General features: G+C 43.8%; 1 protein-coding gene across 7 annotated transcripts in view; it reads right to left on the bottom strand.

The window, feature by feature from the left end:
* LOC133487608 (nesprin-3-like) overlaps positions 1 to 27944 on the bottom strand; it is a 281178-nt gene that overhangs the window by 31031 nt on the left and 222203 nt on the right. For 4 of the 7 annotated variants that reach the window (XR_009791405.1, XM_061794480.1, XM_061794482.1 and 1 more), the window contains exons 6-9: positions 26459 to 26649; positions 26181 to 26374; positions 12877 to 12959; positions 10687 to 12765 (exon numbers count right to left, since the gene is read on the bottom strand). Coding sequence is in view for 6 of the 7 variants with exons in the window: in XM_061794480.1 (XP_061650464.1) it covers positions 10687 to 12765; positions 12877 to 12959; positions 26181 to 26374; positions 26459 to 26649 (2547 nt within the window). In the remaining variant the exon portion in view is untranslated. Of the gene's footprint in view, positions 1 to 219; positions 7537 to 10686; positions 12766 to 12876; positions 12960 to 23148; positions 23448 to 26180; positions 26375 to 26458; positions 26650 to 27944 lie in introns of those variants that run through there. The other 3 variants (XM_061794483.1, XM_061794485.1, XM_061794494.1) reach the window with 3 other exon arrangements.

Raw genomic sequence — 27944 nt, 5'->3', positions numbered from 1 at the left:
TTGTTGTTTTTTTTAAGATTGGTGATTAACTTGTGTGACGCTGTGATATTGTAGATCAAGAGTTTTGTTTTGTTTTTTCTGAAGTAGTGAGAATGAGGCCCAGATACCTGAAAGGGTGTAGCCTACTGATAACAAGACATATTCCATTGGGAAAAAAAGAGAAAAGGAGGCTACTCAAAATCTTAGAATAGTGCAACTCAACGTTCACACAAAATAATATTGATTGAATTGATTTATTAGATTGGGATAATTATCAGTGTACATTCAAACTTAAATATAGTACAATTTTAACAATTTCAACATAAACAGATATTTAATCCTTAAAAGGATTGTTATATGCTGCACCCTGTATTTCATTATGGCATTCTGAGAAGATTTTTAAAATGTTTCTTTTTAGAGGACACTCAGTTAGTATTGGCATTTGTTTTTGTCTTTTTTCGTCAAGTCATGACTTTGGGCAGCTGTGTGTGTTTTTTTTATGTTGTGTTGTCTGTGTGCTTATGCGCAGCTGTGGGTTTTTATATGCACATTTCTCTGGCGGAGCAAACTTCAGCGCAATAAGCGTACATCTGATGTGTGCCCTGCAGCCCTCACTCTTGGGCTTCCTGATTCATCCAATCCCTTTGTTCAGTTTGTGGACGAGCGTCATGGGAACATGACTTCCGTCTTGCTTCAGCGTGATGGCGACCTCCTTCGCCCAGCGGCGCCTATTCTCCACTGACTTTGTGCGTTCCTCAATGTGTAAATTCTATCTTACAGGAGCAACACTCCTCTCACCTGTATGCTGTGTGTTAGCTCTGCTACAACACAGAACTGTTGGGACTCCCCCATGTGACAGTTCAGCGTTGCAATCCTACCGGAAGGTAAATCTGTCACAATCTACACGGACTCTCGTTATGCCTTCGGGGTGGTTCATGGCGACCTCCTTCGCCCAGCGGGGTACTTCTCTCGTAAACTTGATCCGGTGGCACGGATCCGGTAGGATTTTGAAATCTGACAGTAAACCTATTCTTCACCATGACGAGGTTGTCACTCTCCTCGACGCCATCCTTCTCCCTTCTGTTATCGCTGCCTGCAAATGTACAGCACACACCAACATGTCTGAGCCTGTCTCTCGGGGGGAATGCGCGTGCGGATGCTGCATCACTCCGACTCCCTTCCATCTCTCCTCTCCTCACTCACCGCCTCCCTCGCATGCCCCTCTTCTTCTCACTGACCTTCACTCACTGTCTACTCCCACTGAATCCACTTTGTGGCGACAGTGTGGTATGTCTTTTGTGGATGGTCTATGGATGGGCCCGAAAGGTAAGCCACATCTCTCTCATCATGTTTTTTTGTTTGTTTGTTTTAATATATATACATAATTGAGGCGGCACGGTGGCCGACTGGTTAGAGCGTCAGCCTCACAGTTCTGAGGTGTGGGGTTCAATCCCCGTCCCCGCCTGTGTGGAGTTTGCATGTTCTCCCCGTGCCTGCGGGGGTTTTCTCCGGGCACTCCGGTTTCCTCCCACATCCCAAAAACATGCATTAATTGGAGACTCTAAATTGCCCGTAGGCATGACTGTGAGTGCGAATGGTTGTTTGTTTCGATGTGCCCTGCGATTGGCTGGCGACCAATTCAGGGTGTACCCCGCCTCCTGCCCGATGACAGCTGGGATAGGCTCCAGCACGCCCGCGACCCTAGTGAGGAGAAGCGGCTCAGAAAATGGATATACATAATTGACACTTGAGATAGACCTTGTGTCTAAAGGGGGGATTTTGTTGTAGAATTGACACCTTGTGAAGGCAAAAAAAGTCTAGTTATGGTGGGCATGTTTTCAAAATGGATTGAAGTATTCCCGGCAAAACATGCATCTGCATGCATGGTGGCAAAAGCACTATTGACTGAAATTATTCCAAGATGCGGAATTCCTGAAAAACTTTCCTCCGATAATGGCACACAATTCCTAAATGATGTGATGACCCAGCTTTCAGATGGACTACAATTTGACCTCAGCACACATTGTTGCTACCACCCTCAATCTGGTGGTGCAGTATAGAAAGAAAATGGGAATTTGAAAGCCAAATTAAGTAAAATGTTGTGAAGACACAAAATTAAATTAGATTAAGTGCCTACCAATTGTGTTGCTGTACATGAGAATGCGTGTGTGTCGTAGGCACAATTTGTCGCCCTTTGAGATCCTCTTTGCAGGGCCCCCAAATGTTGGATTGAATCCTCCAGGCTTGCCAATGGACACACATCTTTGCGAAGACAACATGATAAGGCATTCCACGTCTTTGACTAATTTGCTCTTCCCAGCATTGCCCGGTGTGGCTGATGGACCCCTCCACGGCATCAAACCTGGTGACTTCGTGTTGATGAAGAACTTCCGGCGAAAGACGTGGAGACTTCAGCGCTGGCTTGGGCACTTTCAAGTCCTCTTGGTCACTCATATGGCTGTGGAAGTTGCTGAAAGAGCTACGTGGGTTCAAGCATCACACTGCAAGGCCTCCTGTGTCCCAACTCCCTCAACTTTAGCAATAGATGGCCGGGAAGTTCAGCATCTCCAGGGGTTTTCAGGCCCCTCCTCTGTGGTTTAGCATTAATTGCAATAATTATTGTGTTCAATATGTGTATTGATGCTCCCACTGTGACAGTTGACAGTAGTTCATATCTTGTGAGACGTGACACCTATGACGTGCGTCTTTTGTTACATGCGATTGTAACAAAATTTCACTTTCTACAGTATGAATGGGCGGCACGGTGGCCGACTGGTTAGAGCGTCAGCCTCACAGTTCTGAGGTGCGGGGTTCAATCCCCGTCCCCGCCTGTGTGGAGTTTGCATGTTCTCCCCGTGCCTGCGTGGGTTTTCTCCGGGCACTCCGGTTTCCTCCCACATCCCAAAAACATGCATTAATTGGAGACTCTAAATTGCCCGTAGGCATGACTGTGAGTGCGAATGGTTGTTAGTTTCTATGTGCCCTGCGATTGGCTGGCAACCAGTTCAGGGTGTACCCCGCCTCCTGCCCGATGACAGCTGGGATAGGCTCCAGCACGCCCGCGACCCTAGTGAGGAGAAGCGGCTCAGAAAATGGATGGATGGATGGACAGTATGAATGTTTGGTTTCTTTACGTCCTTCAAGTGGCACGCTCGAACTGCTATGTTTGTTATTTCGTGCCGCATGGTGCTGTAAACCCACATGTAGTGCCTTATCAAAAGGGGGATTTGTTATGGCAAAATGACAAAATATGGTCAATATACTCTTATTATATTATCCCATGGTTTTGTGTGATTTTATTACTTCAATAGTCCTTTGTTCTTGTGTGGCCTTTCCAAATATACAGAGTAGCTTAATTGTTTAATGTAACATGCTAACGAGGACAGCATGCGACAGCAATGACGTACTGTAAATAACCTGAGTTGTGCTAAAAAAACTATTTTTCAGTTAAATGAGGACTGCACTTCCCTTCTCTCATCCTGTCTTCCACCTCCCTTTTCTCTAAAGGACAAGTTGTGAATAGGTCTCAATTTCCTCATTTCCCTCCCATCTCCATCCATCCATCCATCCATCCATCCATCTTCTACCGCTTATCCGAGGTCGGGTTGCGGGGGCAGTAGCTTTAGCAGGGACGCCCACACTTCCCGTTCCCCAGCCACTTCATCCATCTCTTCCGGGGGGATCCCGAGGCGTTTCCAGGCCAGCCGAAGGATGTAGTCTCTCCAGCGTGTCCGGGGTCCCCTCCCGGTGGGACATGCCCGGAACACCTCACCAGGGAGGCGTCCGGGAGGCATCCAAATCAGATTCCCCAGCCACCTCATCTGGCTCCTCTCGATGTGAAGGAGCAACGGCTCTACTCTGAGATCCTCCCGGATGACCGAGCTTCTCACCCTCCCATGTTTTCAGTTTAATTAGGCATTGCTTTTCCGTATGTGTCTCAGAGACAGGCAGAGACGCGAAGCAACGATAACCTCTTGACTTGCTCTCTCTTTGCAAAGATATTATTAAAACTACAAAAGACAATATTGTTTCCTGATTTAATTTCCAAAACAAGTCTATTGAGAAAATGGCAAAAAAAGAATAAAAAAGGAACAAGAAACAAGAAATGTACAATATACAGTGTGTACGGAAAGTATTCAGACCCCCTTAAATTTATTACTCTTTGTTATATTGCAGTCATTTGATCAAATGGTTTAAGTTAATTTTTTTCTCATTACTATACACACAGCACCCCATATTGACAGAAAAAAAAACGGAATTGCTGAAATTTTTGCAGATTGATTAAAAAAGAAAAACTGAAATATCACACAGCCATAAGTATTCAGACCCTTTGCTTTGGCACTCATATATTTAACTCTGGTGCTGTCCATTGCTTCTGATCATCCTTGAGATGGTTTTACACCTTCATTGGAGTCCAGCTGTGTTTGATTACACTGATTGGACTTGATTAGGAAAGCCACACACCTGTCTAGATAAGACCTTACAGCTCACTTTGCATGTCAGAGCAAACGGGAATCATGAGGTCAAAGGAACTGCCTGAAGAGCTCAGAGACAGAATTGTGGCAAGGCACAGATCTGGCCAAGGGTAAAAAAAAATGTCTGCTGGACTTAAGGTTCCCAAGAGTACAGTGGTCTCCATAAGACTTAATGGAAGACGTTTGGGACGATCAGAACCCTTCCCAGAGCTGGCCGTCTAGCCAAACTGAGCAATCGGGGGAGAATAGCCTTGGTGAGAGCGGTAAAGAGGAACCCAAAGATCACTGTGGCTGAGCTCCAGAGATGCAGTCGGGAGATAGGAGAATGTTCTAGAAAGTCAACCATCACTGCAGCCCTCCACCAGTCAGGGCTTTATGCCAGAGTGGCCGGATGGAAGCCTCTCCTCAGTGCAAGACACATAAAAACCTGCAAGAGTTTGCTCCAAGATGGTGAGAAATAAGATTCTCTGGTCTGATGAGACCAAGATCGAACTTTGTGGCCTTAATGCTGAGCAGTATGTGTGGAGAAAACCAGGCACTGCTCATCACCTGTCCAATACAGTCCCAACAGTGAAGCATGGTAGTGGCAGCATCATGCTGTGGGGGTGTTTTTCAGCTGCAGGGACAGGACAACTGGTTGCAATCGAAGGAAAGATGAATGCGGCCAAGTACAGGGATATCCTGGACGAACACCTTCTCCAGAGTGCTCAGGACCTCAGACTGGGCCGAAGGTTCACCTTCCAACAAGACAATGACCCTAAGCACACAGCTAAAATAACGAAGGAGAGGCTGTTCCGTGACTGTTTTTGAATGGCCAAGCCAGAGCCCTGACTTAAACACAATTGAGCATCTCTGGAGAGACCTGAAAATGGTTGTCCACCATCCAACCTAACAGAACTGGAGAGGATCTGCAAGGAGGAATGGCAGAGAATCCCCAAATCCAAGTGTGAAAAACTTCCCAATAAGACTCATGGGTGTATTAGCTCAAAAGGGTGCGTCTAAATACTGAGCAAAGGGTCTGAATACTTATGGCTGTGTGATATTTCAGTTTTTCTCTTTTAATAAATCTGCAAAAATTTCAAAAATTAAGTTTTTTTTCTGTCAATATGGGGTGCTTCGTGTACATTAATGGGGGAAAAATGAACTTATATGATTATAGCAAATGGCTGAAATTAACAAAGAGTGAAAAATTTAAGGGGGTCTGAATACTTTCTGTACCCACTATACATGTTCAAAAGGAGTAGGAAGAAGTAAAGAACTTATCAAGTCCTATCCCGAATTCTATTTTCACGACCATAAGGCGCACTTAAGTCTTAAATTTTCTCCAAAATGGACGGTGCGCCTTATAACGCGGCGCGCCTTATGTGTGTACCGAGTTCTAAAATTTGTCAATGTTGTTGTGTGACTTTGATGAGCGCTCCGCTTGACTGACTGGGAGCATTTGCTGCCGACACGCTCCTTATATAGAGGAAGGCGGAAGTGACTGAGGACAGCATGCGGACGTAAAGGGGGATGGTTGCGCGTGACAGAGAACGCTAAAGGCACGGCCCCAGTAGGTATATAGCGCCGGTATGTGCATTATGGAAAACAACATCGGTTTGGCTAAGAACCCCCGAAAATGGCACCGACGAAGAGACACGCTTACGAAGCACAGTTTAAACTGCAAGCTATCAGTTACCCGGAGGAACTTGGGAATCGAACAGCCGCGAGAAAATTCAAGATCAACGAATCCATGGTTCGTAAGTGGAGGAAGCAGGAAAACGAGCTTTGCCAAGTCAAGAAGACAAAGCTGAGTTTACGCATAAACAAGGCGAGGTGGCCCGAGTTGGAAGACCAACTCGAGCAATGGATTAATGGACAAAGAACAGCCTGGACAAGCGTCTCTACGGTCACCATTCGACTGAGTGCAATAACGCTTGCAGAAGAAATGAAAATCAAACATTTTCAAGGAGGTCCGTCTCGGTGTTTTCGTTTTATGAAACGGCGCCATTTATCCATCCAACCAAGGACTACTGTGGCGCAGCAACTTTTGGTGGATTACAAGGAAAAGACGTCTTCCGCTCGTACTGCAGTAAAAAGATTGCCGACAAACACATCCAGCCCAACCACATCACCAACATGGACGAGGTGCCGCTCACTTTTGACATCATGGTGAACCACAATGTAGAGAAAATGGCGACCACCACGGTAGCGATACGCACAACGGGGCACGAGAAGTCTGCTTTTACTGTTGTGCTTGGTTGCCATGGTAATGGACAGAAACTGCCACCTATGGGGATTTTAAGAGGAACACGCTGCCTAAAGAAAAGTTTCCAGCCGAAGTTATCGTTAAGGCCAATCAAAAGGGCTGGATGGATGAGGAGAAAATGAGAGAGTGGCTGAGTGAGGTGTACGTAAAGAGACCGGATGTTTTTTTCCACGCGTCACCGTCCGTTGATCTGTGACTCCATGCGCGCCCATTCACAGCCGCTGTGAAAAACAAAGTGCAACTAAGACTGGGCGGCAACGCCGGGCGAGTTACGCCACCATATGGGAATGGATTGTGGATGCTTGGGCTAAGGTATCTGCTTCGACTGTTGTCCGAGCTTTCGCGAAAGCCGGCATCATTGCTGAACAGCCCCCAGCAACGAGATTGACTCTGACAATGACGAGAGCGAACCCGCCGTGTTTGTTGGAGAACTTGGCCAGCTGTTCATTTCAGATAGAGAAGATGAGGACTTTGATGCATTTGTGGATGAGGATTGATCAAAAAATCATGTGAGTACATTGTTAAATACTTCAATAAAGTACAACCGAACTCAGTTTTGCTCCCGCTCCTTTTTAAAAACATTGTTTTAGCGTGCATGCATGCTACCGTATGTTTTAAGCTAGCGTATGTTTTACCATGCCTGCGCCCAATAATATGATACAGAAATAGACCCGTAACTGAGACTGCGCCTTTTAATACGGTGTGTGTATGTGTGTATGTGTATATATATCCATCCATCCATCCATTTTCTGAGCCACTTCTCCTCACTATGGTCGCGGGCGTGCTGGAGCCTATCCCAGCTATCATCAGGCAGGAGGCGGGGTACACCCTGAACTGGTTGCCAGCCAATCGCAGGGTACATACAAACAAACAACCATTCGCACTCACATCCACACCTACGGGCAATTTAGAGTCCCCAATTAATGCATGTTTTTTGGGATGTGGGAGGAAACCGGAGTGCCCGGAGAAAACCCACGCAGGCACAGGGAGAACATGCAAACTCCACACAGGCGGGGCCGGGGATTGATCCCCGCTGTGTGTGTGTATGTATGTATGTATGTGTATATATATATATAGAGAGAGAGAGAGAGAGAGAGAGAGAGAGAGAGAGAGAGAGAGAGAGAGAGAGAGAGAGAGAGAGAGAGAGAGAGAGAGAGAGAGAGAGAGAGAGAGAGAGAGAGAGAGAGAGAGAGAGAGAGAGAGAGAGAGAGAGAGAGAGAGAGAGAGAGAGAGAGAGAGAGAGAGATATTTAATGTTCAAACTGATAAACTTTACTGTTTTTAGCAAATAATCATTAACTTGTAATTTTATGGCTGCAACACGTTCCAAAAAAGCTGGGACAGGTGGCAATAAAGACTGAGAAAGTTGAGGAATGCTCATCAAACACCTGTTTGGAACATCCCACAGGTGAACAGGCTAATTGGGAACAGGTGGGTGCCATGATTGGGTAGAAAAGGAGCTTCCCTGAATTGCTCAGTCATTCACAAGCAAAGATGGGGCGAGTTCACCTCTTTGTGAACAAGTGCGTTAGAAAATAGTCGAACAGTTTAAGGACAACGTTCCTCAACGTACAATTGCAAGAAATTTAGGGATTTCATCATCTACGGTCCATATCATCATCAAAAGGTTCCGAGAATCTGGAGAAATCACTGCATGTAAGCGTCAAGGCCGAAAACCAACATTGAATGCCCGTGACCTTCGATACCTCAGGCGCCACTGCATCAAAAACCGACATCAATGTGTAAAGGATATCACCACATGGGCTCAGGCACACTTCAGAAAACCAATGTCAGTAAATACAGTTCGGCGCTACATCCGTAAGTGCAACTTGAAACTCTACTATGCAAAGCAAAAGCCATTTATCACCAACACCCAGAAACGCCGCCGGCTTCTCTGGGCCAGAGCTCATCTAAGATGGACTGATGCAAAGTGGAAAAGTGTTCTGTGGTCCGACGAGTCCAAATTTCAAATTGTTTTGGGAAATTGTGGACGTCGTGTGCTCTGGGCCAAAGAGGAATAGAACCATCCGGACTGAACCATCAGCATCTCTATCACCCTCTCTCAATAACATTTATCAACACAATACCAAAAAAATCTTCCGAAAACTTGTCAAAAAACCACAACAAAGAATGCATAGTACCAAATCTATTTAAAATTATGATACATGCACCCATTATATGTTACACTTAACTTTTGTGTCATGGAATGTCAATGCCGTTCGATCGCATGAAAAGAGAATTAAGATTATGGATTATACCATCCATCCATTGCTTATCCTCACAAGGATCGCGGGCGTGCTGGAGCCAATCCCAGCTATCATCGGGCAGGAGGCGGGGTACAGCCTGAACTGGTTGCCAGCCAATCGCAGGGCACATATAAACAAACAACCATATGCACCCACATTCACACCTATGGGCAATTTAGAGTTGTCAATTAACCTACCATGCATGTTTTTGGGATGTGGGAGTGCCTGGAGAAAACCCACGCAGGCACGGGGAGAACAAGCAAACTCCACACAGGTGGGGTCGGGGATTGAACCCCGCCCGGACCTCAGAACTGTGAGGCAGACGCTCTAACCAGTCGTCCACCGTGCCGCATGGATTATACCACTAAATTTAAAACAGAACTCCTCCTATTACAAAAAACGCACCTTACTCAGTCAGAAGAAAAATGCCTCATTGACTCTAATTTCACTCAGGTTATCTCGGCCTTTTATAACTGTAGACAAAGAGGAATCTCAATACTAGTCCATAAAAGACTACTTTTTACAATAAATAGTACAGTAGCAGATCCAGGAGGTCGATATATAATTATACAGGCTACAATATTTAACAAGCTTTACACAATAGTCAATGTATACACTTCAAATAAGGATGATCCAGCCTTTTTTCACACGCTCTTTTCACACTTGTTAAACTTGTCAGTCAATTCTACAATTATTATGGGAGGTGATTTTAACCTTACGCTAAATCCCCTAATAGAGCGCTCAAATCTCAAAAATAGCAATCAGCCACAATGCCCCAATATATTAGAGCAGTATATGCACGACTTTGGTCCCTGCGGCCCCCACCGGGTGGCCAGTTGCCAGGGCACCTCGGTGGGGCTGGCGGACCAGTGTGGGACGTGTCCCGTCCACCGATCCCGCCCCTCGATTGATTGGGTGGGGTCCTCAGCCTCCGCGGTGCGGGCACACCAATTACAGGACACTTCTGTCAGTCTTTGTGCATGTAAAACGGTATCAATTCACTTGCATATGTCCGCAGGCACACACCCCTGGGACTCTTTCACTGGGTGTGGGGCCATGCACTTATTGTGACAAATAACTCACGAATATGCGAATTGCTTGTGTATCCCCTCACTCACACTCTCGTCCTATGGACTTTTATAATTTACATAGTCAATCCCACCACACTTCAGTTGTACAGCCGGGTTCACGACCCTTGTCCTGCATGCTTCTTCTCCTGCCCTTGTCCTGTTCTATCTTGTCCTGTCCTTCCCTCACAGGGTGTAGCACTACAACCCTATGCAACACTGATATTTAAATTTTCATTGTTGTAGATAATGTAATGACTTACTTTTCTCATCCTGTTTACAATTAGTGCTTTGTCTTTTGTTTTCGTTTCTCTCTCCCTTCTAGAAACTTGGTTCTGTTCGACTCTGATTCTCAATAAACTTCAATTATAAAACTAAGAAACCACAGCAGAAGCTTAAAAACTCCACTGTGACACAGGCATAAAGGGAATACAGATCTTTCATTCTGCTTGACCTAACAGCCGAACAGGCCTCAATAAATAAAAAAAATTAAATAATTTTTTTTTAAAAACATAAGATAACCTTTAATAATATAACCTTTCCCCAATGGGAAAATATTCAATTTTGAGGTTCAATTATCAGTTAACTGAGAATGCATATCCTCCTATTCTTATGGCTCGATTAATCACATGACATCATGGAAATTTCATAATAGTTGGGAGTTTTACATACCGTGTCTTCCTTTAGCAACTTCACAAAGTCTTCATCCATCAGATAAAGTGGTTGATCTTCAGGTACAGTCTCGCAAGCCGGAGCTGGCTCAAGGGCTGTGACACTCAAAACAGATGGCCGGCTCTGCATTTTATTATCAAGTGGCTCTGGAAACAGAGCTTCCCTTTTGTATGGGTAAAACAAATCCATCGGCTCGATAAAGTCACTAGCATGGCTGAAGTCTGTGGAAAAATCATTCATTTTCGCGGATGAACCAAGTGGTTCATAACATAAGTCACTATTCTTTCCTAGGGGCTGAGGGTTATCCGAATCAAAAGTGTTCTTTTGTGGATCATCATGGTGTCCAGCTGTTTCTGTAGTTGGAGACATGTCCTCTGTATTCACAGGATAACTTTCTGCGTTCTGGTTTGAACTTATTTTTGAATCTCCATATTGGTTCTCTGTGTTCAGTTTTGCTTGAAGATCTGGGTAACCAATCGCTTCCTTTTGTATTTCTGCAACCACCTCAACAGGTAAAATGTTTTCTCCTGACTCCTTTCTTCTGTCCTGCAATGAACACACTGTTTTCTCCCATTCCTCTTCCAATTGAAACACAGTGTCAATATTTACCCCCCTAAGACTTTTCTGACAATCAAACTGTCCTTCATTAACTTGTGAATCAGCTTGCTTCAAGAAATCTTGCTTATAAGATCTTGGTGTAACACTGTCCTGCTGCCAATGTTGTTTGTGAGAATATGGTTGCAATTCAGTTTTGATAAAGCATTGGGCTTGGTTAGTATTATCACTTTCCAATTGATTGTCATCGCCACATGAGGCAAATTTATCTGTGTCACAGTGGACAATAAGGGGGTCAACGTCAAGGGATACTTCATCTTTCCCAATAGAATTTGCACTCATTTGTTTATGTTGACAATCTGTTTTGTAACATTGATTTTCCAATTCAACTCCATTGACAGCTTGAGAATGAATACATTTTTCATTCACCTGTGAATTCCTCACAGGGTCCATAGCTCGCTTCAAACATTCCTGTTCTTCATGAGAAGTTGATGGAACACTTAACACCTCTGAAAATTCTTGCTTAGAACAGAGTTGCTTTTCAGTTTTTGGATACGCATGGAATTGGTTAGTATCATCACCTTCTTGAGCTCCTAATGATGACCGTCTTCTAACTGGAGGTTCTTCCTGTGAGGGTGCTTCATCTTTAAGAGGATAATTTGCATTTGTCTGTCGAAACTTAAAATCTTTGTTCTCATGTGCATTTTCCAATGTAAGTTTTTTCAGCGGTTTTGGTAAAATGTCTTCGGTTTGGTTCTTGAAATCTACCTCTTTCTTTTCTCCAACTCCCTTGTAATCCAACTCCCCTTCTTCTTTTTCTTCTTCTTTTTGGACGTTCACCTGTATATCATCCATGGAGTTTAGTGAAAAAATACCTTCATCAATATATGTCTCAGTAATTGACTGGTCATCTGGCACTTCACATGTAATCGGGACAGATCCTCCATCAGCACAAGTAATTTCCACATGGGTTGCACAGTACATATCACAAGGTGTTGTACAATCACACAATGAATTGTCACGTTGACTCTCACAACATTTCTCTGGAACTACTCCATCCTCGCTCTCCACCCAGGAATCTGGAGAGCTGATAGCAGAATCGCCCATGACAGACTCAGTTTTCACTAACTCAGGCAACATAGAGTCAAAGAAAGAGTGACTGTGTGTTAATTGTAGAGAGTTACTGGTTAAGTTGGTTAAGACTTCTTCTGTAGGTTCCTCAGCATTTTCTTCTGCACTACTTAAATTGTCTTCCATGCAGGTGGAATGAAGTAAGAAGTCTTCACTAGACCATGTGTGAGATATTGCTGGTTGAATCGATGGTGGAACGGACGCCCTGTTCTCTGACACAAAAGAAAATAAGATTTGGGGTGGAGGTTGTGCACAGTCCATCTGGAACATGATGCACCTCTCTCTCACTCTACTGCTATGAACACTATTTCCCAAATGGTGGGTGTCATGGTCACAGAAGTTGAGTCGTCCCACAGAGATACTCCTTTCGATGAGTGGATAACTCTCTTTTTGCTAAGGAAGTCAAAATTAAAAAAAATCAGTATAGCACTCATCATCAGATTAGTTTTGAACACAATATGATGAAAGAAACATAACATACATGCACGTTAAGGGATTTATTACCTCCTCTATCCCAGGGAAGTGCTCAAGGAACTGTGATACATATGTCATGATGGACTGTTCATCTGGTGCACTGATAGTCACATCTGGAGGAGAAAACAAGGCATTTACCAGAGTTACTATTATACAAAGAATGTCGGTCAGTTAGGTACGATTAATCAGTACAAAAACCATCAAAATGATTTCAAGCTTTCCATGCTGCTGCATTACTTTAGCAGAAAATGTCCATATTCAAGATTCACATTGAACAATTCTATCTTATTTACATCAACACTTATCTTGTTCATCACTTATTTCAACACTTGTCGCAATGGCACCAATTTACACAAATGCAACCAGTCCCCGTGAATGATGTACAAGCTTGCAATAACATCCAATCACTGCAACTTTTCTGCGAATTGGACAAATCATCAGAGCTTTCCGCAAGTTCCACCAATCATAGCAATTCCCCGCCCAAACGTAACACATGCACTGCCAAGTTGAAGGTATATGTGACCTGAACGTCTCATCTCCCAACAAACAAAAATTCGTCTCAAGACTGTGCACAATAGTTTTCCGATGTTATACACAAGAGTGGCGGTAAACTGTTTTGCACACCATCCAATGCTGTGGTGGAGCACAAATTAAAACATCTATTGACAAAAACCTTTCTACCGCGAAACACTGGAGAATGGCCGAAACAAGAACACAGACCAGACTATTCAATTTAATGAAAGCTGTTGGACCTAAATCTGTTGAAAGAGCTGAAAGACTGAAGAAGGGTTGGATTAAAAATGCATGGTTTGTAATAACTTTTGTTCGAAAAGTTGTCACTGAGGTGGCACGGTGGACGACTGGTTAGAGCGTCTGCCTCCTAGTTCTGAGGACCGGGGTTCAATCCCCGGCCCTGCCTGTGAGGAGTTTGCATGTTCTCCCCGTGCCTGCGTGGGTTTTCTCCGGGGACTCCGGTTTCCTCCCACATCCCAAAAACATGCATGGTAGATTGATTGAAGACTCTAAATTGCCCATAGGTGTGAATGTGAGTGCAATTGGTTTGTTTATATGTGCTGTGCTATTGGCTGGCAACCAGTTCAGGGTGTACCCCGCATCCTGTCCGATGATAGCTGAGATAGGCTCAGGCACGCCCGCGACCCTAGTGAGGAGAGGGCGGCTCAGAAAATGGATGGATGGATGGAAGTTGTCACTGAATGATAAAGGCATGTTCACCTGATGCTGTGAATATATGAGTGTATGCGAGTGCTTGTGATGAGAAATTGACTTTTTAAAACTGACTGTGCCAGCCACTCATATTTATACTGTATATTCAAACGTGCCATTTATTCTGTCGTAAATAATGAATTAAAAATTATATTTTAAAATATTTTATTTATAATAAATATATTTTTATATATTTATAATGTATTTTTTAATATTTTAAATATTTTATGCCTGAGATGTACTACTAGCCACCATATATTAACAGCATAAGTTCTCTGTGTGTTAATATTAAATAAATCTGTCTTCAAAATATCAAGTTGAATGTGTAATGTATTTAGATAGAGAGCACGTGTATGAGAAATGTGACCGAGTGAGGCAGAGGAAAGAAAAAAAAATACTTGATGCTAGTAAGATCAAACAATATTTTGTAAAAGGTAAGAAAATGTCACAAGACAAATACTTTAATACAATTATATATATATATATATATATATATATATATATATATATATATATATATATATATATATAATATTATATATATTTATTTTTTTTTTTTGGTGTGCCGTGAGATTTTCCAATTGTAAAATATGTGCCACCGCTACATCAAGGTTGGAAATCACTGCTTTAGTCAGGTCATGTATTGTAATCAGTCAGGTCAAATCAACATTGCAACATGACAGAAATAATGGGAGCTAATTTACTGTAGTTGAATTACTTTATTTTAATTAAATTACACAACTGCTAGTGCCAGCACTAGCTTGCTCGGCGACATAACGTTTTGTTGCCTGCTTGCGAGCAGTATCATATTAAAAGTACGGAAACATACCTCAACCAAACCTTAAATGAACATAATCTCCTGAGCACCGGTGACTACCAGCACACATTTCCGCCCCCCCCCCCCCCCCCCCATTTTGTTTTTAAAATACATGCGTCGCGATGTCATCGCCATGGTAACGAGTGTATCCGGTCGCGTTTGAGTTGACAAGATAAAGCCCAGTGATCGTAAAAGCTTTACACAATAGTGCAGTAGTCTGACATAGTCTAATCGTGAAAGACCAAATTTGTCTTGTAGTCTGATCCACGCATTACATATTGTCCGTCTCAGACGTGTTGTCTGTCCCACACAGCCGATATGTTTTTTTTAAATAACTTTATTGGTTGTCAGATATTTACAGTACTATGTCGAAAGACACACGACAAGGCTAAAAATAAACCAGCTTTTGGATTCAAATATACTGTGCACGATGGTGATGCGGAGTGAACGTCTTTTGCGGAGCCGATATCGATCGTCAAATTATGACATTTAAGCCGATCACCATAAAATACTAATTATCGGCAGGTACCAATCAGACCGATCAGATTGGTAAAAAGTTTAATACACACTCACTCTCTCACACACACACAGTATTTTGGCTGATACTGATATCAGCAATAATCATACATTCTTTACTAATTTTGTAGTGTGGAATGTTAGGAAAGGGATGATCAAGTGATATTAATCAAACAGAGAACAATAATCAGCAAAAGTAGGTATGACAAAAACTGGCCCATTAATTATTCCCACTGGTTTAATACAGTAAAATAAGAATGTACTCCAATTGGATAAAATCAATTAAAATTATATTAGAAAACCCTGAAAAATTATTACAGTAAAACTAATAACAATATATATATTTAAATTGCAACATAACCACTGTTTAACTAAACCATGAGCATATTCTACATTTGAAACAAAATATAAATTGGGAAAAAAAATGAAACATAAACTTAATAAATTATACAGAGAAATTATACTTTTGAAGTGCAAAGTAATAAAGTTCAATTAAGTTACCTTTTGCTGTCAGTACATGGTGGGAACATTATTTTCTTTCGCCACATGTGCGGCAATAAACGAGAACTTCTTGATGCAACTGCAGTTTAGTTTTATTAACGATGTTGTGGCAGATAATAAATTCGGAGGCTCGAGGTGCTCAGCTGTCTCTGTGTGTGTATTGTTGGGATCGCTATTCCTGCTGTGCACGTCTTGGCCTCTGAGAGGCATTTTGGTGGATGCAATAAGATACACAGTTGCAGTGACAAAGATAGTAGAAGTCACAATGGAATATTGTTAATATAACTCGTTTTTCACAGAGTGTGAAGAATATATGCCTGGGAGTATTGTTATATTGCCTGTTTGTATGTGTTTATACAGCATTTGCGTACCAATATTCATTATTTTGAGAGATATAAGTGCTGCAAGTTTTATGCTAATTTTTGTTTGCTCGTGGTTTTTTTCATTCATTGTCTTAGCTTTGAGCTAGCGATTTTGTGAACAAAAACGAAGAAAAAAAAACAAAGTCGATGATGTATTTGAACATTCAATGTTTTTTTTTTTTGTAAATGTAGTTTTACAGTGAACTTCAACTGGCGTGTCAATAAACCCCTTTAAGCAAGCAACATTCACTCTTACTCCCTACTCTTAGCAAGCTGTTGTTGTGATCACTTGGGCTCTTAGATGCCATCCGGGCGCTGCTGATTAGAAGTGTTGGGACGGAGCATGGAATAGAATGCTTGTGTGGTAAAATGTGAGTTTTAGGAAATCCGAGTGGTGTTCTGTTATTGGACTTCTGTGCTCACCACGGATTGTCCATAACGAACACTATGTTCAAGCATAAGGGTGTCCCTAGGTCGCAGTTCGATGATCGACTTTGTGGTCGCGTCATCGGACTTGCGGCCGCATGTCTTGGATACTCCTTTGAAGAGAGGGGTGGAGCTATCAACTGATCACCACCTGGTGATGAGTTGGATCCGATGGTGGGCGAAGATGCCAGTCCGACCTGGCAGGCCCAAACCTTTGTGAGGGTCTGCTGGGAACGTCTGGCAGAATCCCCTGTCAGAAGGAGTTTCAACTCCCACCTGCGGCAGAACTTCACCCACGTCTCAGGGGAGGTGGTGGACATTGAGTCCGAGTGGATCATGTTCCGCATCTCCATTGCTGAGGCGGCCGACCGGAGCTGTGGCTGTAAGATAGTCTGTCCCTGTCGTGCCGGCAATCCCCGAACCAGTTGGTGGACACCAGCGGTGAGGGATGCCGTCAAGCTGAAGAAGCTGTCTCCTCCTGAGACAGCTGATGGGTACCGGCTGGCCAAGCGCAATGCAGCTTTGGTGGTTGCTGAGAAAAATCTCGGACGTGGAAGGATTTCGGTGAGGCCATGGAGAACAATTTCCGAGCGGCTTAGAGGAAAATCCGATCCAGGAGGGGGAAGCAGTGCACCATCAACACTGTGTATAGTGCGGATGTGGCACTGCTGACCGGAAGTCTTTCTCCATGGCCTCACCGAACTCCTCCCATACCCGAGTTTTTGCTTCAGCGACCAACAAAGCTGCATTCCGCTTGGCCAGCCGGTACCCATCAGCTGCCTCAGGAGTCCCACCAGCCAAAAAAGCCCGATATGACTCCTTCTTCAGCTTGACGGCATCCCTCACCGTTGGTGTCCACCAACGGGTTCGGGAATTGCCGCCACGACAGGCACCGACCACCTTACGGCCACAGCTCCGGTCGGCCGCCTCAGCAATGGAGGTGCGGAACATGGTCCACTCGGACTCGATGTCCCCCGTCTCACCCTGAACATGAGCAAAGTTCTGTCGGAGGCGGGAGTTGAAACTCCTTCTGACAGGGGATTCTGCCAGACGTTCCCAGCAGAACCTCACAATACGTTTGGGCCTGCCACGTCGGACCGGCATCTTCCCCCACCATCGGAGCCAACTCACCACCAGTTGGTGATCAGTTGACAGCTCCGCCCCTCTCTTCACCTGAGTGTCCAAGACATGCGGCCGCAAGTCCGATGACACTACCACAAAGTTGTTCATCGAACTGCGACCTCGGGTGTCCTTGTGCCAAGTGCACGTATGGACACCCTTATGCTTGAACATGGTGTTTGTTATGGACAATCCGTGATGAGCACAGCAGTCCAATAACAGAACACTGCTCGGGTTCTGATCGTGGGGGCCGTTCCTCCCAATCACGCCCTTCCAGGTCTCACTGTCATTGCCTACGTGAGCATTGAAGTCCCCCAGCAGAACGATGGAGTCCCCAGCGGGAGCGCTTTCCAGCACTCCCTCCAAGGACTCAAAAAAGAGTCGGTACTCTGAACTGCTGTTTGGTGGTTTGGTGGCGCCAAGACGGGGGGCAATAAGTATACCCACACCTGCTCGGCGCCTCTCACCGTGGGCCACTCCAGAGTGGAAGAGAGTCCAACCACTCTCGAGAGGACTGGTACCAGAGTCCAAGCTGTGTGTGGAGGCGAGTCCGACTATATCTAGTCGGAACTTCTCGACCTCACATACCAGCTCGGGCTCCTTCCCTGCCAGAGAGGTAGCTTCTGTAGCCGGGTATCGGATTGCCAAGGTCCCTGCCTTCGGCCACCCTCGAGGACCCTGCCAAGGGTGTAGAGCTGGTCCACTGTTCCACGGCCAGGATGAAAACCACACTGCTCCTCCTGGATCTGAGATTGGACTTCCCGACGCACCTTCCTCTCCAGCACCCCTGAATAGACCTTAACAGGGAGGCTGAGGAGTGTGATCCCCCCAGACCCCCTTCTTAAAAAGGGGGACCACCACCCCAGTTTGCCAATCCAGAGGCACAGTCCCCCATATCCACGCGATGTTGCAGAGGCATGTCAACCAGGACAGCCCGACAACATCCAGAGCTTTTAGGAACTCCGTGCGAATCTCATTCACCTCCGGAGCCTTGCCACCGAAGAGCATTTTAACCACCTCGGTGACCTCAACCCCAGAGATAGGAGAGCCAGCCTCGGAGACCCCAGACTCTGCTTCCTCATGGGAAGGCGTTGAGGAGGTCTTCCCACCGACTCACAGTGTCCCGAGTCGAGGTCAGCAGCGCCCCATCCCCACTATACACAGTGTTGATGGTGCACTGCTTCCCCCTCCTGAGACGCCAGATGGTGGACCAGAATTTCCTCGAAGCTGCCCGGAAGTCTTTCACCATGGCCTCACCGAACTCCTCCCACGTCCAGGTTTTTGCTTCAGCGACCACCAAAGCTACATTCCGCTTGGCCAGCTGGTACCCATTTGCTGCCTCAGGAGTCCCACAGGCCAAAACGGCCTGATAGGCCTCCTTTTTCAGCTTGACGACATCCCTCACCGTTGGTGTCCACCAACGGGTTTGGGGATTACCGCCATGAGAGGCACCGACAACCTTCCGGCCACAACTCCGGTCGGCCACGTCACCAATGGAGGCGCAGAACATGGTCCACTCGGACTCAATGTCCCCCGCCTCCCCTGGAACAGGAGCCAAGTTCTGTCAGAGGTGGGAGTTGAAATTCCTTCTGACAGGGGATTATGCCACAGGTTCCCAGCAGACCCTCACAATACATTTGGGCCTGCCAGGCATCTTCCCCACCATCGGAGCCAACTCACCACCAGGTGGCGATCAGTTGATAGCTCAGCCCCTCTCTTTACCTGAGTGTCCAAGACATGCCGCCGCAAGTCTGATGGCACGACCACAAACTCGATCATCGAACTGCAACCTAGGGTGTCCTGGTGCCAAGTGCACACGAGGACACCCTTATTCTTGAACATGGTGTTCGTTATGGACAATCCGTGATGAGCACAGAAGTCCAATAACAGAACACCACTCAGGTTCTGATCAGGGGGGTGTTGCCCCCAATCACGAGCCAATCACGTTGCAGCGGAGCGTGTCCTGCCCGGACACTATGTGTGAATCCTAATAATGCTTCAGAGAGGCAGAGCGTGCTCCTTTTTCTATGAATTCACGAACGAGTGTATTGGCCATTGACATGGATACATCAGTGCGTCCGCCATATTGAATGTGTCAGTTCTGACTGTAAACATCTCGTCCTGCCTGACGCTAGGGCACTCCCAGAGTGTGGCGCTCTGAATAACTAAAGGACACACTACAACAACGCTCTGAGTTTCTGAACACCCCCCTCTTTCCCCCCAATGTGGCTGGCATTTTGGTTAGTCAGGCTGTTACGAATCACTGGTGTATGACAATATATTTACAAATTTTTCCCGTCAGTTGAAACACTGTTTTTGTGTTTGTCCCGTGAATGGAGCAAGAAGATAAGATACTAGCATGCCGATCACGATATGGAAAGTGCGTCAAGAGCTGGTCCATGCATTCACATTAGCATCAGCTTGGTTCGCTCCACGACCGATCACCGCAAATAGCTTAACAGCCGGCACAACCATCACTGGGCTGTTACGGACAGCTAGATTGGATCGGCGTGGTATTCTTAACAATCAGTCTTGTATTTCTTCTTTATTGACTGTATTTAAAACTGAGCAACAGTGCCCATTCAAACAGGACGTCATATTTTTTTCTTCGTCTGTTTCTCTGTTAGATGTACTCTTTTTACATGGTGTGCCAGAGTGTTCAGACTTCAGACTGAGACACCACAGTTGGATAAAACGGGGCCGAGAACAAGATGACAAACATCTGTTCCTAAAAACCTCGTTAAATGGTTTGCTCTTTCCACTATTGCTTGAAAACCACAGATTTTGATTGGGATTTTTTTGCGGCCACTTGATATTTGTGTTTTATTTTATTTATTAATGTTTTGTATTGGCGGCACGGTGGACGACTGGTTAGAGCATCAGCCTCACAGTTCTGAGGACCCGGGTTCAATCCCCGGTCCCGCCTGTGTGGTGTTTGCATGTTCTCCCCGTGCCTGCGTGGGTTTTCTCCGGGCACTCCGGTTTCCTCCCACATCCCAAAAACATGCATTAATTGGAGACTCTAAAATTGCCCGTAGGTGTGACTGTGAGTGTGAATGGTTGTTTGTTTTGTATGTAGGATGCTGGATCGGGCAAGCACCAAACGTGACAAGTGAAAGCACACTCAAATTTAAAGTGATGACCCATGAAATCACATCATTTACTGGATGCAATTATCTGCTTTTCTTACAGGTAGTATTGGCGTATTGCAAAAACTCTTTGTCTTTATTTATACTGCCACTTTCAGTAAACCTTTGACGGTTTTCTTTACCATTTTCTGCTTCTGATTTCACAGGGTACTGAGCACTGGGTTGGCTGACATTACTAACCCAACAACTGCTATCATGTTTTGACTATAAGATTTCAGGGTCACGTTCCAGCATGTTTGGCTTTAAGTAGGGCCCAACCGATATGGATTTTTTTTTTTTAGGCCGATGCCGATAATTGACAGAAAACTAATCTGAGAACAGATTAATCGGCCCATGCATTTAAAAAGTATATAATGAATAAAATAGTTTATTTTCTGATCCTTTATATATCCAGATATAGCATTTCTCCTTAAAACATAAAAATTAATGGCAATTTTCCATTATGTTTTGTCCATTTGTTCATAAAATACAACCCCTATTCCAATGAAGTTGGGACGTTCTGTTAAACATAAATAAAAACAGAATACAATGATTTGCAAATCATGTTCAACCTATATTTAATTGAATACACTACAAAGACAAGATATTGAATGTTCAAATTAATACACTTTATTGTTTTTAGCAAAAAATCATTAACTTAGAATATTATGGCTGCAACACATTCCAAAAAAGCTGGGACAGGTGGCAAAAAAGACTGAGAAAGTTGAGGAATGCTCATCAAACACCTGTTTGGAAAATCCCACAGGTGAACAGGCTAATTGAGCACAGGTGGGTGCCATGATTGGGTATAAAAGGAGCTTCCCGAATTGCTCAGTCATTCACAAGCAAAGATGGGGCGAGGTTCACCTCTTTGTGAACAAGTGCGTGAGAAAATAGTCCAACAGTTTAAGGGCAATGTTCCTCAACGTACAATTGCAAGGAATTTAGGGATTTCATCATCTACGGTTCATAATATCATCAAAAGGTTCAGAGAATCTGGAGAAATCACTGCATGTAAGCGGCAAGGCCGAAAACCAACTTTGAATGCCCGTGACCATCGATCCCTCAGGCGGGACTGCATCAAAAACCGACATCAATGTGTAAAGGATATCACCGCATGGGCTTAGGAACACTTCCGAAAACCAATGTCAGTAAATACAGTTCGGCGCTACATCTGTAAGTGCAACTTGAAACTCTACTATGCAAAGCAAAAGCCATTTATCAACAACACTCAGAAACGCTGTCGGCTTCTCTGGGCCCAAGCTCATCTAAGATGGACTGATGCAAAGTGGAAAAGTGTTCTGTGGTCCGACGAGTCCACATTTCAAATTGTTTTGTGAAATTGTGGGCGTTGTGTAGGAAAAGAACCATCCGGACTGTTATGGACACAAAGTTCAAAAGCCAGCATCTGTGATGGTATGGGGATGTGTTAGTTCCAATGGCATGGGTAACTTACACATCTGTGAAGGCACCATTAATGCTGAAAGGTACATACAGGTTTTGGAGAAACATATGCTGCCATCCAAGCAATGTCTTTTTCATGGACGCCCCTGCTTATTTCAGCAAGACAATGCCAAACCACATTCTGCACGTGTTACAACAGCGTGGCTTCGTAGTAAAAGAGTGTGGGTACTAGACTGGCCTGCCTGCAGTCCAGACCTGTCTCCCATTGAAAATGTGTGGCGCATTATGAAGCATAAAATATGACAATGGAGACCCCGGACTGTTGAACAGCTGAAGCTGTACATCAAGCAAGAATGGGAAATAATTCCACCAACAAAGCTTCAACAATTTGTGTCCTCAGTTCCCAAACGTTTATTGTTAAAAGACACAGTAACACAGTGGTAAACATGACCTTCTCCCAGCTATTCTGGAACGTGTTGAAGCCATAAAATTCTAAGTTAATGATTATTTGCTAAAAAGAATAAAGTTTATCAGTTAAACATTAAATATCTTGTTGTTGTAGTGTATTCAATTAAATATAGGTTGAACATGATTTGCAAATCATTGTATTCTGTTTTTATTTATGTTTAACACAATGTCCCAACTTCATTGGAATTGGGGTTGTACATATTTTGTATAGAACACAATAAAATTAATACAAAACATCCATCCATCGCAATGCCCAATCGCAGGGCACATACAAACAAACAACCATTCGCACTCACAGTCACACCTACGGGCAATTTAGAGTCTAAAATGAACCTACCACGCATGTCTTTGGGATGTGGGAGGAAACCCACGCAGGCACGGGGAGAACATGCAAACTCCACACAGTCGGGGCCAGGGATTGAACCCGGGTCCTCAGAATTGAACCAAGTGTGTGGCTTTGTGTCAAGGTGCATAGAGCAAGGTGCCCTGCGATTGGCTGGCGACCAGCTCAGGGTGTACTCCGCTTGTCGCACGAAGGTCGCTGGGATAGAGTCCAGCACGCCCGCGACCCTAGTGAGGATAAGCGGTGCAGAAAATGGATGGATGAACTTTAGTCATATTTACCGAGCCCAACGAATGTCTCCTTTTATTTTGAAAGGGTGTTGTGCTAAAATTGACGGCATCAGAGGGAAAAAAATACTTTCGTGACCTTTGATTTTTGCAGAATAGCCTGTGTGATTAGGCACGGTCCACAAATAAACTGCAAAGTTGGCCTTCTTGAGTGAAAGTGTATTTCAGATTGGCTGAACATATGTAATTGTAAACACCATTTTGTCTACCATGAGTAATTGAGGTTATGTGTGGAGTTTTGTTTTCCAGGTATCCATTGATCCTATCAAAAATGTTGACGAGTAAGTAATGCAATAGGGGTGTCCTGATTCAATGTCAAAGATCGGCTCGGGACAAGCTTTGTAAAAAAAAAAAAAAAAAAAGATATTCAAGCAATCCATTCCATGCGCCGCTCCAGCACTTCTATCCAGCAGTGCCCGAACGGCACAGGTTGCTAAGGTGCTAACATAGTAGCAAAGGGTAAGAGTGAATGTTGCTTGCGTCGTCGTTTATTGACGCTCCAGTTGAAGTTCACTGTAAAACTAAACACACACAACAAAAGAATTACACCTATCGAATGTTCAAACGCATCACAGACTCCTCTTCTTTCTTTGTTTTTGTTCACAAAAATCGCTAGTTCACAGCTAACACACAATGAATGAAAAACACAATTGACGAGCTAACAAAAATTAGCCTTGAACTCACGGCACTTGTTGCTCTCAAAATAATGAATAATGAATAATAAACGCTGTAAAACTACATATAAAGAGGCAATATAACAATACCCTCTGGCATATATTCTTATAAACTGTGAAAAATTAGTTTCATTAACAACATTCAATCGTGACGTCTACTTTCTTTGTTACTGCAAGTGTGTAATCTCATTGCGTGCACCACACTGCCCCTCTGAGGTCAAGACGTGGACAGCAGGAACTGATCTCCTAAGAAAGCATACACAGAGAAGCACTTTGAGCCTCACTATATGGTTCCTATCAGTCACGATATTGTCAATAAAACTAAACCCCAAGCATCAAGAAATTCAAAAGTATATCGGGGCACATGTTGAGCAAGCAAATGCTGTTCCCGCCAAATAACTGAATTGAACTTTAATTGTTATTTTGCACTTTACAAATATAATTTGTATTTATAGGGCTCCGAGTAGTAACCGCTGCAAGGACCCTATTGTATCTGTGGAAATTATTCATATTATTCTCACAAGTAATTACGTTTGAGGGACTCAACATCCCCCAATTCAAAAGAAAGTTGGCACGCACATTGGGTCTGGCGAAAAATGTTGTATTTTATATTTGAATGTTGCCATACACAATTAAAAAAAAAAAATCTCTGTAGCGCCCCCTAAAGAGAGTTTGGCCTAGGTCTACAAACGTTTGGGGGCACGTGTAGCAGAACACCGAATGGAGTCATGGGTGCAATCAGCAACTGCCACTTCACCTCCACATTTCGGGACTAAAATTCTGCATTCCATGATCAGGCCAGTCCAAATCATTGTGGCTGCAGCAGATTGGTTATGTGCGCCTAAAAATTTAAAAGTCAAATTGCTGCACCGTCAAACACGAGACGCAGCAGCTGATTCTTTTCCAAACACAATCTAGATCAGGGATCGGCAACCTTTGTGACATGGACGGCCAGTTTGAAATTTTATTCTCAACGAGTGTGCCATTGTCGACACAAACGCAAAGTTAAATTATGACACAAAATACAAAGACATTTCCAACATACCTACATACATCCGGCTTTCAATGCTTTGCAATGCAATGTGCAATGCGATAGCTTTCTTCTGTCTCATGATTTATAATGGTGGTAAAAACTACCATACCTGGACACAACACATTCAATTGACTCTGCTCTATTTGCTTTGTCTCTGAAAGTCTTCTCGTGCTTTGTCTTAAAATGCCGGTTAACACTTGATGTTCAGCACGCAACATTCTCACAACATAAACTGCACACACAACGGTCTTTCAAAAATACAAACCCAAACTCTACTGTCCATGAAGCTTGGAATGCCCTAGATTTTGCCTTTTTGTCAGCTGGCGCTGCCATTATTGACATCTGTAATGCGTGGGACCACGACGACAGCGCTGCAGGGACTGTGGGCGGGAGCTGTCACTCAAGCTCAATAAATCAGGCCACATATAAAGCCAAGCTCGTCATAACACCTCGTGTCCCACTGTTTATGCCACAGAGTGCCATCCCTGGCATTTGTTTGATGATCTTATATGTTCAAGTGGGAAAACTATGCAAAAATATAAGAATTTGAGAAGGGGGACGATACTTTGTCACAGCAACTGTATATACACGGCGGATGACTGGTTCGCACATCTGCCTCACAGTTCTGAGGACCCGGGTTCAAATACGGCCTCGCCAAAAAGCATGCATGGAAGGTTACTTGAAGACTCTAAATTGCCCAAAGGTGTGAATGTGAGTGCCAATGGTTGTTTGTCTATGTGTATCCCGCGATTGGCTGGTGACCATTTCAGGGTACACCCTGCCTCTTGCCCAGAGTCAGCTGGGATAGGCTATATATAGAGACAGAAGCAAGCTATTGTATTGCATATACTGTATATCTATATATCTAACCTTAGAAAATCATGTTTGGTAAATTAGATACCATATCAATAGAGAGTATATACAGTCTGCAAATTCAATTCAGTTTTTCCAACACCTTACAACAGTGGTATTGTATTTGAATTGGATGATATCACGTTAGACTACAAGTAGATTTACAGAAAACTACCTCACCTTCAGGCTCCAGAAGGCGTGGGATACCTAAACTGTAGTGGGCAATCCTGAATGCATCCTCAAGATTTTCTCTGGCATTTCTCAGCAAGGCCTTCCTCATGTCTACCAAGCTGGGGTCAATGGACTTGATGACTGCAAGGAAAGCAAGACCACTTGTCCAACTCTTCCCAAAGTCCTGAATTGGCACACCATACCTTGGGAACAGAAGTGGTCATCGCCACGAATTTAATGTTGCGTCGAAGTAGAACATACAAAACTAAGTGGAATCTCACACTCACTTGCGCGTTTGCTTCTGTACCCACTGCAGCAATTTTCTGAATGCATTGCTGTGTTCTCTTGTAGTTGTGGTCACCATCTGCCTTCCAGCCATTGACATGTTGCAGTTGGATAGGTTAGAGCTGGTCGGCATGGACGACAAGCTGGAGGTTGAAGAGAACTGGCTCCGTATGTTACCAGTCAACTCCTTAATCTGGCAGGATACGGAGAGTGATATCATGATTATATGGATTGGCTTTTAATTGCTCGCCTCACGAGGTATTGGAGGTGACTGGTGGAAAAACAATCAGACTCATATTGTCATGGAAGAAGTAGATGAAGAATGGTCAAATATGGAAGCCCTCGATGCAAAACTGCTTAACAAACTTCATTATCTCTTCATCAAAGGAATTGCGTTGCTGTTCTGCAAATTATATTTCCTAGACAAGTAAGGATTTGCTCTAGTTGGAATTTTTTTTCTTCTGAAAGACGAATAAGGAAGAGTAATAAATGTGGTTCTTATGCACCTCATGAATCTACTGTGATTTATTATTAATTTTTTTTAATTAGCTGTCAAAACTATTAAATCTTGTATCTCACGATAGCTTCTGCTTTTAATACCAAATCTACAGGCATGTGCATGAAAGTTTTTGGGGACAGGTATTCAATCCCCCAAAATATTAGTTATGAAATTAAGAAAAAACACAGTTGGATATATTTAATGTATATATTTAGTTTTGTTAACACAGTCAACCCAGAAGAATCAAATAGGTTAATGCAAATGATCAAATTGAATAAAGGAATAACAGGAAAAAAATATATTTTCAAACTTATTAAAACTCTGCTCTAAATAAACCCGGTTCTCAGAGCTGTGAGGCAGACGCTCTAACCTGTCGATCACCGTGCCGCTTCAAATAAATCATATATTCTATAAAACACAACTATTTACAAAGGACGTGTAGGGAGCTACTTGACAGGGGTGCCTCGATTCCCATATATTTATTATTTGATGTTCATGTTCTGATTAAAAAAAACCTCACAAGTTACTCTTGGAGTAGTTTTTTTTATTGAGTACTTTCTTACTCTTACTCAAGTAAATATTTGGACTACTTTTTACTTTTACTTGAGTCATATTATTCTAAAGTAACAGTACTCTTACTTGAGTACAATATTTGGCTACTTAATTGAAGACTCTAACTTGCCCGTAGGTGTGAATGTTTGTTTGTCTATATGTGTCCTGCGATTAGATGGCGACCAGTCCAGGGTTTACCCCGCCTCTTGCCCAGAGTCAGCTGAGATAGGCTCCAGCACGCCTGTGACCCTGGTGAGGATAAGCGGTTCGGAAAATGGATGGATGGATATATAGAGTGGAACCTCGGGTGACGAACTTAATTGGTTCCATGACCCCGTTTGTAAACCAAAATGTTCTTAATCTGAGGTAATGTTTCCCATTGAAATGAATGGAAATGCATTTAATCCGTTCCATCCCCAAAATTAAATTATACTTAC

The sequence above is a fragment of the Phyllopteryx taeniolatus genome, chromosome 13, assembly GCF_024500385.1.
Source record: "Phyllopteryx taeniolatus isolate TA_2022b chromosome 13, UOR_Ptae_1.2, whole genome shotgun sequence".
NCBI classification, from domain to species: domain Eukaryota; kingdom Metazoa; phylum Chordata; class Actinopteri; order Syngnathiformes; family Syngnathidae; genus Phyllopteryx; species Phyllopteryx taeniolatus.
This window is presented reverse-complemented; position numbering and strand designations above follow the sequence as displayed.